Here is an 18,053-nt window from a genome sequence, read left to right on the forward strand (position 1 = left end):
TTCTATGAAGGAGAAAAACAACTTCATCCAGAGGGAATCCAGTACATTGGGAATGCTATTCTTTTCTGGAGGCTGAATGATGTAGTTAACAAATTTGCAAATCTTATTAGCAACAGGAAGTTTTCACTGCAGATGTACTGAACCTTTGCGTGCATTTTATAATTCAAATTCGTGCTGTGACCTTTGCACAACATCATTAAAAGTTTTTCTTTAAGATTTGGCAATAAAGAAACCAATATGTAGAGATAATTTCTAATCTGATTTCTTCTAGGACATGGAGATTTTCACCAATATTCATTCAACAAACCTTTATGGAGCTTATCCTTTGCTAACAGGCAGAGTTTTATTAAACTGTCTCAATATTTAGGAGCTGAACGGTAGAATAACAAATGCTTTCTGAAAAGCAGACGAGGCCTTAATAGTCGTTTCTGTTTAATATATAAATACACAAAACTTCTGAATCTTCTTGAAAATACCAAAGGTATTGCACAATCTGGCTGAATAAAGCGTTTATTTCTTATCCTGAATTATTATCCACTAAATCACGGGCTGTCAACCTACGGCTGACAAGTGGAATCCGGCCCACCTGTTTCTGTACAGCCCACCAGCTAAGAATGATTTTTACATTCTTAAATGGTTTGGGGGGGGGAAAAAAAGAAAAGAAGGATAACATTTTGTGTCACGTGAAAATTACATAACATTCCATTTAAGTGTCCATAATTAAAGAGTTACTGGGACATGGCCACGCTCACTCGTTCACCTATCGTTTATGGCTGCTTTTGTGCTACATGGCAGAACTGAGTATTTGCAAAGGGACCATTCAGGCTGCAAAGCCAAAAATATTCACTATCTGGCCCTTTACAGAAAATGTTTACCAACTCCCGCACTGAATTTAAAATACAGATTCCGTAGGGACACGTATATTTAAGATACTCTGAAGCAATACTTGCATCATGAGACATTAATAAGTAATAGGCCAGAAAGCGCTCAGTGATAGAATAAGTTTGGAAAACTCTGGGTTCAATAATGTTCAACAGATTTATTTCCTACAAAACTTTTCCAAGGACCTTGATATATGAATGCAACTATAAATACTTAAGAGGGGAATATGGTGTGCATCATTTCATAAACTTAAGTGAATACAGACCTCTATCCACGGGATAAGGCGGTACTAAATAAGTTCAGAAAACGCCGCTGAGATGTTCGCTTAAGAGGCAGCTTCAAGGCTTAATGTTTAAAACCTCAGAAAGATACGGTGGTAAGGGTCTCACAGAAGTCATTCAACCTTCTTTCCCAGACAAGACTTCATTACAGTTGTCCACAATAGCACATCCCAACCAGCAGAATGAAGTGCCTTGGCTGTATATGAGCCCAAAAAGAACTATCAATAAACCTCCCAAATTCTGTTTACTGTGTTGAAAATTGTTGGGGGGGAACTCTATTCTCTAATTCTCACATTCCACGAGAGGGCTGCTCAACATCCCAGGATGGAGTGGGATCGGAGTAACAATGACACGTTTCCTCATTTCTTTCTTTGCTGCTATCCCTGATAGAACTGGAAAGGAGACTGATGAAATTTAAGATGAGGCATCCATACCATGTCACAGTATGAAGTCCTTTAAGAGAAGGAGGTGGGTCTATGTGAATTGATGAGGAACAGTCTCCAGTTCATGTTTTGTAGCTTTAAAAGGTTTGAATTTTCTAACCACGTGCATACTGTACTTTTATGGTCATTAATTTTTCTTCTCTTTTCTCCTTAGTGATAAAAACTTAAAATGTGGGATTTTGTTTTCATTCGAATTGGACTCTCATGTCTTGGTGATTTAGACTCCTGACAGAAGATGGGGTAAGTGAGAAGGCTTTCGTCCACTCCCAACAGGGAACATGATGGTCAGACCCAGCACTTTCCTGGGTGTCCTGCATGTTCCAAGTTGGTTTTCAAAGGTCCTATTAGGAGACCTCTTAAAAATAGCTTTCAGAGCAGTCCAAATTAGCCATGAGTGATTGGAGAGGGTGGCACGGCAAGTCAAAAAATTTATGCATCATCTAGCATGATTTTCTTCTATGTATTATTTCTTATTTAAACAAAAGATATTATAGTGTTCACACAGTTCTGAATCTTGTTTTCATTTGTTTTTGCCCCTCAGTAATTTTTCTTTTTTGAAAAGGAAAGAAAGATGCATGAAAATGTTTGAAGAGCCATGTCTGGGCAAAACACAACGAGAGCAAGAGAGCATGTTCCCTAGTCTTTGCACAACAGAAGAACTCGAAAAGAAGAGCAATTCACTAATGGGAGAGCTTAGACATGAAATGACAAAACAACAGAATACAGTGGAAAACTACAGAGCTGGGGAAACAAACCGTGATACATAACATGATTACAAATCTAACAAGTAATTCAGAACCAGGAAAAAAAGAGGAAAGAGCTGAAGATCAAATTAATGACAAAGAAGCAAGACTTGGAAGTGAATGCCATGTTGAGAGAGAGAAAGAGAAGCTCTTAAAGCAATTGTGGGGGGAGAGAGGGATGGGCTGCAAAGTAAACTTCTGGGGGTGATGAACATGTTCTTTATCACGAGTAGAGCTGGGGTTTCATGGCTGGATACAGCTTTTAAAACTCATCACTTTAAAGAGACACAGTTTATTGTATGTAAATTATTCCTCTCTAAAGTTTCTTTTCTTTTTTTTTTTTTTTTGAGGAAGATTAGCCCTGAGCTAACTGCTGCCAATTCTCCTTTTTTTGCTGAGGAAGACTGGCCCTGAGCTAACATCCATGCCCCATCTCCCTCTACTTTATATATGGGACGCCTGCCACAGCATGGCTTTTGCCAAATGGTGCCATGTCCACACCTGGGATCTGAACCCGTGAACCCTGGGCCACTGAGAAGCAGAATGTGCGAACTTAACTGCTGCGCCACCGGGCTGGCCCCTAAAATTTATTTTCCTAAATGCAGTTTTTAGTGACAAAATAAGAGCGAACCTAAATAATCTAATACTGAAGATAATTGGACTCTTCAAGTGGAGGTTCCAACACATGAAACAGACAGAGAATTCAGAAATAAAATATGTAAAAATGTGCCTAAAATACAGCTTGGAAAGGTACGCTGTCTTCCAGGAAACAGTGATAACAATGATTAACATAAAAACTAGAGTTTTAGGCAGAATAACGACCCTCCCAAAGATGCCCACACTCTAATTCCTAGAATTTATGAATATGTTACGCTACACAGCAAAAGGAATTTTATAGATGTGATTAAGATTACGGATCACGAGAAAGGGAGCCTAAGCTAGTGGGCCTAATCTAGTCAGATGAGTCTTTAAAAACAGAAATCTCTCTGGCTGGAGTCAAAGAGATGCAGCGAAACAAGAGACGAGAGATTCCAAGCACGAGAGGTAGTCGACCTGTGGTTGCTGGCTCCAAGATGGAAGCGGCCAGGAGCCAAGGAATGCAGGCGGCCTCTAGAAGCTGAGAACAACTCCTGGCCAACAGTCGACAGGAAAATGGAGATTCAGTTCTACATCTGCAGGGGACTGAATTCTGCCAACTACCTGGATAAGCCTGGAAGCGGACTCTCCCACAGGGCCTCCAGAGAAGAGTTCAGGCTAGCAGACACCTTGATTTTGGCCCAATGAGACCCAGAGCAGAGAAACTATCTGGATCTACTGGGCTTCTGACCTATGGAACCGTGAGATAACAAATTTGTATTGTTTTAAACCACTAAGTCTGAGGTGATTTCTTACAGCAGTCAGAAAACAAACGCAGCTGATTAAAAAATTAAAACTTTGAGGATGAAAAAGAATTCTACAGGCATCTAGGCACAAAAACCAAGCCTCCTATAAGAATAAAAAGTCAGGTGGACCTCAGACTCACACGACATTCGAAACCAGAGAAAGATGGGGCAAAAGTTTTGAGGGAGAATCAGGGTCCCAAGAATACTATGTCCAAATTGTTGTTCAAGGACAATGGCACTAACTTTCTGTAGGATAGGAACAAGAATAGTACCAACCTAATGGGGTTAGGAGAGGGTTAAATGAGAGGATGCCAGAGTGAAAAGCTCAATAAGTACAATAAAATAAAAATGGCAGAGGCCGGCCCAGTGGTGTAGTAGTTGGGTTCACAGGTTCAGATCCTGGGTGCAGACCTACACATCATTCCTCAGCCATGCTGTGGTGGCATCTCACATATAAAGTGGAGAAGGACTGGCACAGATGTTAGCTCAGGGCTAATCTTCCTCAGCCAAAAAAAAAAAAAAAAGGCAACAACTGACATTCACTGCATTGTTATTTATGTGAGATACTGTTATATGTAGTTCACACATGTTTTACCACTTATTCATAATGATCCTATCAGGAAATATTATTATTATTCCCATTTTACAGATGAGGAAACTAAGGTACAGAGAAGTAATTTGTTGAAAATTACACAGTAGCTGCTAGCATTATTTTACACTGCCTCAGCAGTACCATTTTAAGATCATCCAAGATGACAGTCAAAGAATCCAAGGAAAACTTGAACATATTGTTTGGGGGAATTTGTTTTTTTTTTGGAAAATAAATAAAACAATATCCAATTGGTTAAGTCTTCAGCATAAAAGAAGAATCATCTAACACATATCAGTGAAAGAAAAGCATATTTTGGGAAAATATTTATTATCAGAAACAGAAAGAAATGTTATAGCATCTACTTGAAACTTCATAACAATAAAATTCAAGGAAGCACTCTATGAAACGAAAGATAAAAGGCGGGATTAAAAAGTCAAAACACAGCTGAAAAAACCTTCTGGCTTAGTTGAGAAAAAACTGCACTAAAATAAATGTAAAGTTTGCCTCTGTAACAGAAGAAAATCCAAATGAAGAGAATGAAAGTACATTCAGCAACAAGGAGGGCAAGTGCTTTGATTCGAAGGAAAGCTGTGCTTCTAAGCATAGAAGAAAAAGTCAAAGATGGGGGAGAAATCCATGTTAAAAATTGAGAAGAAATTCAATATAGATAGATGGTGAACCTTTAGAATAAATAAGAAAAATAATACAGAAGGAGGCACAAATATAACAGAAGAAAACTTTCATGCATCCAAGAAAGACTTGAATCTATGTCCTAAAAGCTCTCACTGTTTACGAAAATTACTGAAAAGAAAATAATACCTAGACTTATTCTAGAGAAATAGTCTAATTTTAAGTATATGGGGAAAAACATCTTATATATAAGAAGAAAAAAACAATTGACAGCAAAAGGAGAAAAAGCAGTTTAAGCTCAAATATTTCCTCTTCAATATTAAAATGTAGAGAACTCCAGAGTCACATGGTCACAGTTTTAAGAAAAAAAAAAGAAAGCATATTAATCAAAAGTGCACGCTTCTGCTCATCTGAAATAGCACAAAAAAGACATTCTTAAACACAGAGTGTCTTAGAGGTTATGCCATCTCTGTAATCTCCCAGAAAAGAAATGTACAATGACTGACTCCAATTCAATGAGAATTTAATTTTAAAAAGAATTAAAATAATATGATGTAAGGACTTGCAGTGACAATTACAAAACTTTAAACATATAATTAATTCTAAATAACTATAGAAAATATGATTATAGGGCCAAATTAAATGTTGTAAGTAGTTTTTTCAAAAACAAAATGCATAGAATAAACACAATTTACTACTAATTATCTTGGCTCCAAATATCACAGTTTAATTAACAAAATCAAGAGCTTTGAGGAAATAGTTGGTAATAAAGAAAGTTTTATCAATTTACTCATTTTCAAAATGGATGTCAATAAAAAAGTCATAATTCATGAAGTTTATGATAGAAAAAACAGAGACTTCACCATATTTTTAAAAAATGAAATTACAAACAATAAATATCCTCTTTTTGGAGAAAATAAATCAAGAAAACATAGACCATAAAGAAAATCATCAGAAACAACGAAGCACTTAAAATGGAGGCCACAACCATCAGTAATGATAATAAATGTAAATGAGTTAATCTCTCCTATTAAAACGTGAAGACTCTAATCCAATTTAAGAATCTAGAGAAGATATAAATGAAATGCCTTCAGAAATGTAAAAAGTGTAAAGATGAACAAAATGAGATATGAAGATAAAGTGGAAAGGCAAAAAGAGAGGCATAAATGTTAGGAAAGAATGACAGAATAGACAAAACTATCATTATTTGAGGATGACCTGATAACTACGAAAAACAGGAAAATTAATTGAAAATATTTCAAAAAAAAATAGAAGAGCTCAATAAAATGGTCCTATCTATCTATCTATCCTCAAATTACGAGGCTTCCCAGAGCTCAGCTAACACTGCTCTTGTGAGCTGCCAGGCACTGTGCTAAGACTATTATATATCCTATTTAATATAGTTTTCACAACAACCCTATGAACAAGCAGTGTTATTTTCCTGATTTTACAGATGAGAAAACTGAGGCTTAAAAAGTGTAAGAAAATTGCCCCAAGTTCTGTGAGCTTGTAAATCAAAACTGTATAAGAAATGCGCAGGGCTGATATGATTAAAATTACAAAATACTGAGGAGACTCTAATCGCAAAGATCTGAATGAATGGGGAGAAGGCCGCAATGCCTCTGAAAGCGAAGACTCAAAATTATAAAGACGTTCATTCTCCCTTAATTAATTCAGAAAACTAACGCAGTTCCCATCCAAGCCTCTTAGGCAATTTTTTTGGAAGTTGGAAACAGACAAGACAACACTAAAGCTTTAGGAAGGTGATATGAGCACAGCCAAGGATATTTTTTAAAGGAATAACACAGGGCACTTGCAGAGCCTGATAGAAAAAAGTACTAAAATGTTACAGTAATTCAAATAATATGGTACTGGCAATGGAGAATTCAGTTTACACATGATGGCATTTTAAAACCAAAGTAGGTAGTTCAAATTATTCAATAGATAGCGCTGGGGACAATCGGTTAATTATTTGGAAGAAAATTAAGTTAGACTGACATTACATATCACATGTCAAAGTAAATTCCTCATGGATTGAAGTTAAGCGTAAAACATGAAAACATAAAAAGTACTAGAAAATAGCTTTTTTTTAAAAAAGGGGGGTGGGGGAAGACTAGCCCTGAGCTAACATCTGCCACCAATCCTCCTCTTTTTGCTGAGGAAGACTGGCCCTGAGCGAACATCCCATCTTCCTCTACTTTATACGTGGGACGCCTACCACAGCATGGCCCGCCAAGCGGTGCCACGTGGGCACCTGGGATCTGGACCGGTGAACCCCAGGCCACCAAGCAGAACATGAGCACTTAACCGCTGCACCACTGAGCCGGCCCCAGAATTTTTTTAAAAAGGTGGTTTTCCCATGTTGATGAAAGTGTAGGACAGAGGGTAGAGTCGAGTACTCCTGTGCATGGACAAATCAGTAGTGACTTTCTGAAAGGACATTTCACAGTAGAAATTAAATGCCTTCCACGTGCCTATCTTCTAACCCAGAAATTCCACCCCAGCAAGTGTGCCCTTAACAAGACAATCAGAGACATGCACTTTGAGATTTGCGGAAGTTTTATTCATTATGGTGAATAATTAGAAACCAGCTGCAGACAGCCCGAAAGAGCTTTCTAAAATGTAATTGTGATTACATCACTTGCTAAAATCTTGAAATGGCTCCCATTGCCTCCTGATGAAACCCAACTTCTTAACGAACCAGGGAAGGCCTCCAAGACTTGCTTACTTTTCCAGCTGCATCCTTGCTGTCACTGCCCCCTCCCCATCCTCCGGGCCCCTCTCAACACTCAGTACCTCCACATCCAGGTGTGACCCACGTGGGCCAGTTGGCCTGCTCGCAGCCTCAACTATCTGACATGCTCTTCTTCTGATGCCTGTGCATCTTAGGGCCTCAGTTCGTGTACCATCTCTGCCCCTCATCCCGAAACCTCACCAAACCATAAAATAATCAGTAACTTCTCTGTCTACATTATTAGACCAACCTTACGATAGGCGAGACTTGAATCCAGGTGATCTAACATAACATTGCAGCCCTCCCTAGTATCACACGCCAGAGCGTTGCCATCCACCACTTCCCAGCTCTGAAACATGGGACAATTCCTTAATCTTTTAGGGTCTTAGTTTTCTCATCCCTAAAATGAGGGTAGTTATAAAGCCTCTGCATGGGGCCATTGTGAGAACTAAATTAGTTAATCCATACAGAACACTTACAACACGGTCTGGCACAAAAAAAAGTGCTCAATATTAGTTGTTATTACTGTTGTGAGGAAAACAGATGTCCGAAACAGAACCTAATTTGATTTTGGCAAATAGGATTTCCACAAATGGAGAAGCTAAAACAGCAGGGAAGAAAAGATACAAAATGTTCTAAATCTGTCCTATTTCCATGGCTTTCATACATGAAAAAAATGGGAGAAAGGGCAACGTAACTGCGGAAGTGTCGTGCATCCCATAGAAACCAAGAAGGCTACAGGGAAGAACTTTTAAGACAACTATCAACTGTCAACACATTCCACAGCTGAAAACTAAGAAGGTCAAAATTGTAGTTCCCTTGGCTTAGCTTTAGAAGCTGTAATTTTTATTTTCCTAATTAAAAAAAAAGCCTTTTGAACATCCGCTCCCTATGTAAATTCAGAGCTCGGGCCATGGTAAACCACAGAGGCAGAAATATTTATCTTCTCCAGGCGGGTTTGGCAGGCTTTCCTCGAGGGATTTGAACGACGGCTATGTTCATCTTCTCGTTCACTGTCAACAAGAAAGCATCCCCAAACCGCGAAAGACGGTGGTCATAAAAGGATGAATTGGAAGCTGAGATGTGTTGCGGTTTTGTTTGGAAGTCAAGGGAACACACAGAGTCAGAAGCGGTGGGAGGAAACTATCAACTTGACACTATGCAGTCAGAACAGGCCAGAAACAGCCAGCAGCGTGAGCGATAAAGGAAAAGTGCGCAGAGACCACAGAGGGAGAGCAGGCAGAAGGTGGGGAAGAGGCAGCCACTTGGGCTGGGGAACAGGTGCTGTGGGCTCCGTGTTCCATGCTGGGGAGCAAAGAGTGGTGCCCCACAGGGGGAAGGGGCATATGAGCTTTGCCCAGTGAAAAAGGAGAGGAAGAAACCACCGGCAAAGTCAGGTGGGGCTGACAGAAAATGCAGGTTTGGGATGAATATGGGGCCTGAACCCACTGTAGCTTACATGATATCGCCCTTTTCCCATCCAATAACATGAACAGTATTTTCAGACCTTGCAAGGGACCCTAGGGACTATCTGATCCAGGGGTTCCCGAAGTTGGATGCACCCCCAAAGTCACCTGGGTGCTTGCTAAAAATGCTGGTGACAAATTCATAGAGACAGAAAGTACAATAGAGTCTGCCCGGGGCTGACGGGATGGATGGGGGCCTCGGGAGTTAGTGTTTAATGGGCACAGAGTTTATGTTGGGGATGATGAAAAAACTCTGGAGATGCATGGTGGTGATGGTTACACAACAATGTCAGTGTACTCAATGCCACTGAACTGTACACTTAAAAGTGGCTAAAATGGTAAATTTTATGTTATCTCTATTTTACCACCATAAAAAAATACCTAGAAGAGCCAAAAGAAAAATAATGCTGGTGACTGGGCTCCATTCTTAAGAGTGTCTGACTTGGTGGGGCCCAGAAATCTGTTTTTTAAATAGTACCCCAGTTGATCCTAAAGGAAATCATTTGAGAACCATACTTTAAAAAATGGTATCACGGTTATCAAAGAAAAAAACACCTTTCTCTTTTAGAGATACATACTGAAATATTTATGAATGAAACGACGTGCTGTCTGGTTTTGCTTCTGTAATGACCCAGTGGGGTGGGGCAGTGTTGGTGGTACAGATGAAACAGGAGTGGCCGAGGTGATAATTGTCTCTGTTGGATGATAGACACATGGAAGTTCATTATACTGTTCTCTCCTCTTTTATATAGGCTTGAAATTTTCTATAATAAAAAAAGCTTTTTAAAAAGACTTAACCAGGTGAGGACCATTCCCAACAGAGAGGAGAGCAGGACTAAAGAGATGGAGGCGAGTAGCAGCTTGCTGTGATCAAGGCACAACCAAGGATTTGGTGGGGCTGGAGCATTCCATTTAAGGTAAAGCAACGAGGTCATCAGAGATGAGGCTGGGAGTCAGGAAGCCTAACACCATGCTAAGTTTTATTGGCCTTGTGAACAAGTGTAAATCTTTGGGTGTTGGGGAAACATTGGGATATTCATTGGGAAGAAAGAATCAGATTTGTGCCTTAGTTAGACTACTCTGGGGAGCTGTGCAGAGGGTGGAGTTGGGGAGATCGAGTGAGGAGCAAATTAGAAGGCTGTTGTAGGTGTCCTGGTAAGCGATCTCAGGACCTGGACAAGGATAATAGTAGGCATGGAGAGAAGGAACTAGAACCAAGAAAGATATAAGCAGATATAATTGGCATAACTCAGTAGTTAATCATAAAAAAGGAAAGAATGAGAAAGGGGCAAAAATGATTCCCTGCTTCCAGTTTGTATAACTGGACAGCAATCCCATTAACCAAGAGAGCACATTGCTAACGAGGATTAGCAATTGTTATCTAATTGTGTTTTGAGAACAAAAGATCCTGGTAGGATGCATCAGTCTAGACTGAGAACTCGATGACCTTCCTTGTGGGACAGCTATACACTCCCATGCAGGTATCTCCAATCCCTTTCTTTCTACAGGCTCCTTCCCTTACAGAATCACAGGAGATCAGAGATGGGAGAAGGTTCCAGTAGCGTTTAGCCAAACATCCTCCTTCTACAGTTGGGAGGTCTATAGAGGTCAGCTGACTTGTCTAAAATCCTTATTATCTTTTTGATATGTTTAAGGCTGTCCTAACTTGAAATAAAGAACAAGAGAAATCAAACACATACATATCTCCACTCTTTTCCATCAACTTGACTACCAATCTTCACTCCTTCTTTAGTACTCAAAGATCCAGTGCCCCATTTCCTTCTAATTCGGAATTCATTTCTTAAGTCTCTGCAAGGTTCATTTCTCTACCCTTTGAATAATACTTCTCTAAAATTAACTGAAAAAGACTTTCTTGTCAAACAAAACAGCCTTTTCTCAGTCCTCAGTTTTCCCTTGGATTTCTATGAGATTTGAATACTATTCGCTGCACCCACCCCTCCCCTTAGAACCTTTCCTTGCTTGGTCTGTATAACAATGAGCTTTCCTTGGGTCTACTCGTTCCTCTGCTCACTACTTCTACTCCTTCATCATCCACTTCTTCAGATTCCCCTTCTTCCTCTAGATCGCCAAGCTTCTGTCATGAGCCCAATGCTCTTCTCTCTTCAATCAGTTACTCTGGGGTCCTTCACCTCACAGAGTCCACAGTTTCTTCTGGGTTCATATCCAGTCCTGACAGCAGTCCACATGGAAAAGTTCTGTGCTTGTCCTAAGTGTACTGTGCCAGTTCTCTTGGCCTGCATCCCTGGAGACATGGTGCCTTCTCAAAGAGAAGTAATCCACTTTCCCCTGGGGTTCCCTGCTGAGCTGGACCACAGTTCTTAACAGTGGGATAGTGACAAATGAGAGAGTGTTCTGCAAAGAGCAATGAGGTTGGTAAGGAATCTAAAAATAACAACACATGAAAACCCCTGAAAAGGCTGAGAATGATGACTTGGGAGAGACAATGCTCTTAGAATCCAGCTTTCCTCAAATTTGTGAAAACTTATCACACAGGATGGGGCATAGATGTGGTTTTTTCTGTCTCAGAAAGCAGAAATTTGAAGGAAGTATATTTTGGCTCAATAGGAGAAAATCCCTGCAAATAACTCAGGTTGTTCAACACAAGAATGAGCTGTCTCTCAATGCAGTGAACTCTGCCTGTTGCTGAAGGTGTTGAAGAAGAAATGCCTCCTCAGAGAGGAAGATTGGCCACACCACCTCGGAGAGCCCCTTTCCTCTCACACACTGTGAATGGCTCTCTTGTTAGAGAGCCTGTCAGCACCACAGACTTTACATGTCTGACGCGGGATCAGCTGTCTTGCCCAATTACTTGAGTCTATCATTGGTGCTGTTGCTCTTCTAGACTGCAGGATCAGAAATCTCAGGGCATCTTTGATTCTTTGCTCTCTCTTAGATCCCTATACCTCTGCCTCCAGAGTGTTTCTTTGATTTGCTCAATTCTTAATTTCCAGTGATACCATTACAATCCAGACTTGCCAAGCCACATGTGGATAGAAGTCACTGGATTTTTGAGTTGGAATGGATGCTGGAGAGATCAAGCCCAGTCTGCTCATTTTATAGGTAGGGAGAATGAGACCGGAAAAATTAGACTCGTCCAAGGTCACATAGTTAAAAGTGGTGGTTCTAGGCTCCAAGATTCGTAGTGCCATATTCTTTCCATCGCCCCACACCACAACAGCTCTGGAATTTCACCTTATAATCACTCAGGCCACCCTGATACATTTCAACTTAATTGGCTTAATAGAGATTAGCCATGAGTTAACCATGGGATGATTCATTTATTTGTATGACACTGTGATGGCCCTTGGTCAAATCATCTGTGTGAATCTAGATCTGGGAATTATCTCCCATCTCTTAATTGTAATAGGCCACTGGGTCTGCTTTGAGTTAAATAAGACTGTTCTTTTCTGTGCTTCTCACAGATACTGCCAAAGTAGGGCTGCTGAATTGTGAAATAAAGAAGAATTCTAGCCAGCTCGAGCTCTCTAGAGTCTGCAAATCCAGGTCATTTGGATTTGAGATGTATCATTGGACTCCAGTGAGTACAAAAATGACATATATCATGTTAACTGGCTATGCCCTGATTTCTTCCATAAAAGAGACCGGACTCACGTTGGTTCTTCTGTTGCTATTCTGGTCTCTTCTAGTTCTTGTGCTTGTTTCAGCCAAGGTAATTTAGCTTCCACTGGACTTTTTTCTAAGAAAAAAAAGGCATATAAACAACATGCTTAATCATTGTTAATCACTGAGGATTTGGACGCATGATTGTTAATTTGCTGAAGATTTCATTAATAAAGAGGTCAGGCTTTCAAAGGCAAGCTGAGTCCTCTAGCACGGTACATTAACTAGCTTCTGGACTGAACCAAAAATTTCCGTCATGTATTTTTTTTTTATGTAAGAGGTAACCAAACAATCCCATGGCACAGGTGAGTACATTCTCCAAGTTAACATAAAAATGCCTTTTGTAAATCAGTGTCAATCTCTGTTGTTTGCATATTAAAGCTTTTACTTCAATCATGTCAGCTTGCTTTCTTTTGCCGTAAATTCTTTTGGACCACTGAATGAAGAAATTAACAGAGAAAAGCAAATAACGTAAGGGCTTAGAAAATTGGGAGGAGAAGAGTCTGTGCTATGGTTTACTCAAACTTTTATTGTTTATTGTTATTATTATTGATGTGGTTGTTGAGGGAGATGATTAACAGTTACAACTGGCATGCAGGAGCAAGCTGGTGCCCCTTTCTGTCCTCTGAAGCCTTCTAAGACATGAAGAACAAAATTATAATTATGAAATGAGAAAGGAAATAATTTTGGACTACTTCATAGAAATCACAGACAGTAAGAAAGTGGCTAATGACAATACTGTCAAGTGCAGAAGGAAGGAGGAAAGACTTCACTGATGAAGTTATATAATCAGTATTTGTACCTTGCATGGCAACAAGTGATTTTTCTGCAAGATAGATACAGTCAAATAAATATTTGTTTAATGGTTAATTATGAGACTATTTGTATGGATAATGAACCCAGAAATAATGAAAGAGAATTTTACCATCTTCTTTAAAGTACTAAGGAAGACTCTTTGGCACTAACAGTTGGGAATAATCCTTTTTCCATTTCCAGGAAGGAAATACTTGTCATAAGAGTTGGTAATCCCTTACTAAAATATATGGAAATAATCATGTACAGAGAGGAACATATATCCGAGAGATGATGCCAAGACTTCCTACCCATGGATGCTATCCATTTCTGCTAATTCACGTGGAACGAATGGGAACCACAAGAGATATTCTAAATGCATCTCTAGATCTAGATTGGGAACTGAAAGACCTCATTCATTCCATGGTAGGCAATAGGACACATAATGAAGAAGACATCACTCTTCCCTCAAGAAACCTACACCCCAATGGAAGGCATGTACAAAACACTGTGGGCAAAAAGAAGAATGAGAACCTTGGAGGAATTTTTCTGGTCATCTTTCTCTTCATCCTTCTCCTTTTCTTTCCTCTCCTTCTTCTTTCTCCCCTCATCCTCCTTCTCCTTTTTCTTCAAGGCAGAGACTACATCAAATTCTTTTATGTCCACCAAGAAATGTTAGTATAAGCCTAGATAGATAAGAGGCCCTCCAATTGTACTCAACCAACACGAGTTTAGTTTTCTCTCCAGATCACTTAATCACACAGGTCCAACTTCTTCATCTAGCTGGACAAGTCTATTGTAATCTGCCAGTAAAATAATTTTGTAAGAAAGTTAGTAAGTTGAAATATAAATGCTGCAATATTGGAAAGAGAGCTGGAAAACACGGCTTGATTGACCTTTAAAATGCACCACAAACTTACCTTTTGGTTTATAACACGGGATGGGAATGATACACTCTTCTTTGATGTGTAACTTGAGTTGAGGATTGCAGCCGCCAACGTGCTGACCACGGTGGTTGATACACAGAACAACCCGGTAACGTAAGCCTCGGCCACAAGTCACTGTGCACTTTAGAGAAAAGAGAAGCCAGTGAAGTTCTTGCTCATGAAGAGAGCACAAAGGTCTTAATGCCTCCTGCAAAGAAGAGCCACAGATGTACGTGAATCTCAAACCTAAGAGACCATTAGATAAATATTATGTAAGGAAGGGAGGGGAGGCTGATTTTCTGTGATTCTCATGCTTCAGGTCCCTTCCCTTGCAAGGCCTCCGTCCAACACTGAATTGGAAAAGTATTCAGATGAGGTCACAGCGCAAGACAAATGGAAATGCCTGAAATCTTTCTGCTCAAATATGAAAGAAACTTGATATGGGTTTTCTCAAATTTGATTAAAAAGTTACAGGACGTTATCTAAAACAAATTGTGAAGGTGAAAGAAACTTTTCTAAACTATCGGTGAAAAAAAGTCAAATTTTGATCAACGATGCTAAAGGACTCTCTTTCTATTTTGTCTATAGAAACGGATTTTGCAAAACTGTTGTAATTTTAAGAGGCCATCAAACAGTATTGAGCCAAAAAGTTTAGGAAAAAATACGAAAGACATCTCAGGCAGTTAAAATTAATAAAAACAGGGGCCAGCTCTGTGGCTGAGTGATTAAGTTTGCGCGCTCCCCTTCGGCAGCCCAGGGTTCACAGGTTCGGATCCCAGGTGTGGACCTAGCACTGCTCATCAGGCCATGCTGAGGCGGCGTCCCACATAGAAGAACTAGAATGACTTGCAACTAGGATATGCAACTATGTACTGGGGCTTTGAGGAGGAGAAAAAAAAAAAAAAGAGGAAGACTGGCAACAGATGTTCACTCAAGGCCAATATTCCTCACCAATAAAAAAGGGAGGGGGGCTCTGGAGCCAAAAAAAATTAATAAAAACATTATGCATTTTTTTCTGAATTCTTATGAAGTTTGTGGTGTCCGTAGTTTTTCTTGATTTATTTATGGTTTGGAAAGTACTCTTGCCTATGAATGGACATTTTCATGCTATGAAAATTTAGGATATCTTTTCAATTTATCCACATACGTTGGTGAGTATATGTGTGTGTGTGTACGTGTTCTTTTTAAATCAAGACTTTACATGTTAGGAGCATTTTAGGTTTACAGACAAATTGAGTAGATGGTACAGAGAGTTCCCATGTGCCCCCTCTCCCCTGCACACAGTTTTCTCTAATAGTAATACCTTGAATTAATGTGGTACAGTTGTTACAATTGATGAACCAACACTGATCATTATTATTAAAGTCTAGAGTTCATATTAGAGTTGTCAGCTATTAAAATTTTTTGCAATTTCTTTTCTCATTCTAAATAAACACTCACTTAGATGTCCAATATTTGTGGTTTGTATTCTTTCTTCCTAAAGAGTCAGCTCCAAACTGTACAAACTTCAGGGCCGTCCCCCCTGGATCCACCCCTGGGAGGCGCTGAGAGTCCTTGGGCACCTGCTACAGAACAGGCACCGACCCCCAGAGGTCATCTCACTAATCGTCCTGGCATACTTGCAAGTTCATAGCTTCATTCCCATTTAACAGAGGAGCAGACAAACAGCCCACCACGTAAGGCCCTTGCTCAAGCTCACACGGTTCCTTGGAGGCAGAGTGGACCTCCATCCCAGACCCTCCTGTTGCCAAAACCATGAAAAACTTCGCCACTGGTTCGTAAAGCTTGAAGATTCTTTCCTGAGCCTGTGGATGCTTTCTGAATGGTCACCGACAAGTCTCAGAGGACATGGAGGCCTTCTTCAGCACACACACATCTCCAGGAAGAGTGGGATATCAGGAAACCCCCTCATTTCATTGTGCCACTCACGTGACCACTGAACAAGCACTGTCATGAACCGAGGTTTGAGACTAGATCCTACGTCTAGGAAACTGTCTCACCTACCCCCACATTTATGAATTTGAAATATATATGATCCTGAGAGGCTGTTTTATATTGGACAAGAAAGAAAAAAAAATTCTGCCCCAAGAGATAGAAAACAACATGCTTATAAGGTATAAATATCCTAGAAATGGTCACTCAAAGGAGTTTTGTCTCTTCAGTAGCCCCTTTGGGAAGCTGGACCCTTACCCCAATGATGCTGTCAGTTTTTCCCTTTCCAGAACTCCTCTTTCGAGTTGAATGTATCCTTAATGATAGCAAATTTGCATCACTGAGAATGCATTTGATTTTTTTTAAAATGAAAAGTATGAAGAGCCAAGAAAGGTGAATGAGATGAGTTGGTTAATAATCCTTTGTTTTGACATTATAAGCGAACATAAAGTCACGACATTGATGGATACGGGGTGGTGGTATAAGAGATCTAAAGCCGACATAAAACATATGGATAAGATTTATAAGAGCTGAAAACAAGCTCTGCAGGTTGTAGGAGAAATGTTGATTTTTGATGAAAGGTCACAATGTGATTTTTGACACACAGCTCCGGAGTTCAAAGCACGGGATGACTTTGCTATAATAAAATCTTTCCATCTCAGTCTACTTATTTATGTGAACAAGCTTCCCCAGAGTGTACATGCAAAACAAAACAAATCAAGAAATCAATAGTAAAAACTGAGAATAAAATTATTGCAGAACCCATGTCTCACTCTGGCAATGGACTATTTTTCTAAGCCCCACTCATCTTCTAGAAAGACAGATTTCAAATGAAAATTTACTTTTTACATGTAATAATTATTCACCAAAACTTGAAATATATTGTTCTGTGTACTAAAATTAAATTTAATAATAACTTAATCCAGGGAAACATTTCTAATACTTAGAGCATTATGGCTACCGGCTATTAATATAAATTAGTTTCAATTGCTAAACATATTTTCTTGGATGAAAGTAGAATAGTGTAACCAATAAAATACTTTAAAGCATAAAAGTACATTATATTAGGATAAATTTCTGTTAGGGGAGAGGATTAAAAATGTGAGTCCAAGGGAAAAAGAATGCAAAATATCCAAATTGGTCAAGAAGAGCTAGTTCATGTGTTTTTTTTAAAGGAAAGATGGCGAGGATAGAAATCATCACGCCATTTACATTCTCCCAGACACATTTTTTAAAATGCTGTAACACTTTTATTTTAAAATGTCAGCATTCACAACATGTTGGAAATGACATTCTTTGATATTTTTTATTTAAATTTGTGATAAAAAATTCTGGATGTCAACCTAAATATATGTGACATGTAACCCAACTGCAAACTTCTTTTAGAGGGTATGTGAACAAAAGAGCATCTGTAACCAGTGCCCTAACAAGTACAAATGAAGTTGTGGAGGATAATGATGTTGGGCCGTGGATGCAAGAAAAAGGACCATGGTGGAGGCGGTGCCTGGAAACTGGGGCTGGAAGTGGGTCTTCGGCAAACTCATGATCATTCTTCAGGTGCCCGTTCTAGTGCTCTCTCTTTTTTGAAGCCCTCTCTGGTCCCTCAGG

The 18,053-nt window shown here is 39.5% G+C and overlaps 1 protein-coding gene across 5 annotated transcripts in view; it reads right to left on the reverse strand.

The window, feature by feature from the left end:
• SH3GL3 (SH3 domain containing GRB2 like 3, endophilin A3) overlaps nucleotides 1–18,053 on the reverse strand; it is a 320,477-nt gene that overhangs the window by 108,724 nt on the left and 193,700 nt on the right. For all 5 annotated transcript variants that reach the window (XR_011424088.1, XM_070230150.1, XM_023649368.2 and 2 more), the window contains exons 14-15: nucleotides 14,508–14,655; nucleotides 12,787–12,871 (exon numbers count right to left, since the gene is read on the reverse strand). Coding sequence is in view for 4 of the 5 variants with exons in the window: in XM_070230150.1 (XP_070086251.1) it covers nucleotides 12,787–12,871; nucleotides 14,508–14,655 (233 nt within the window). In the remaining variant the exon portion in view is untranslated. The remainder of the gene's footprint in view (nucleotides 1–12,786; nucleotides 12,872–14,507; nucleotides 14,656–18,053) is intronic.

This window comes from Equus caballus, chromosome 1 (genome assembly GCF_041296265.1).
Source record: "Equus caballus isolate H_3958 breed thoroughbred chromosome 1, TB-T2T, whole genome shotgun sequence".
Lineage (NCBI taxonomy): Eukaryota > Metazoa > Chordata > Mammalia > Perissodactyla > Equidae > Equus > Equus caballus.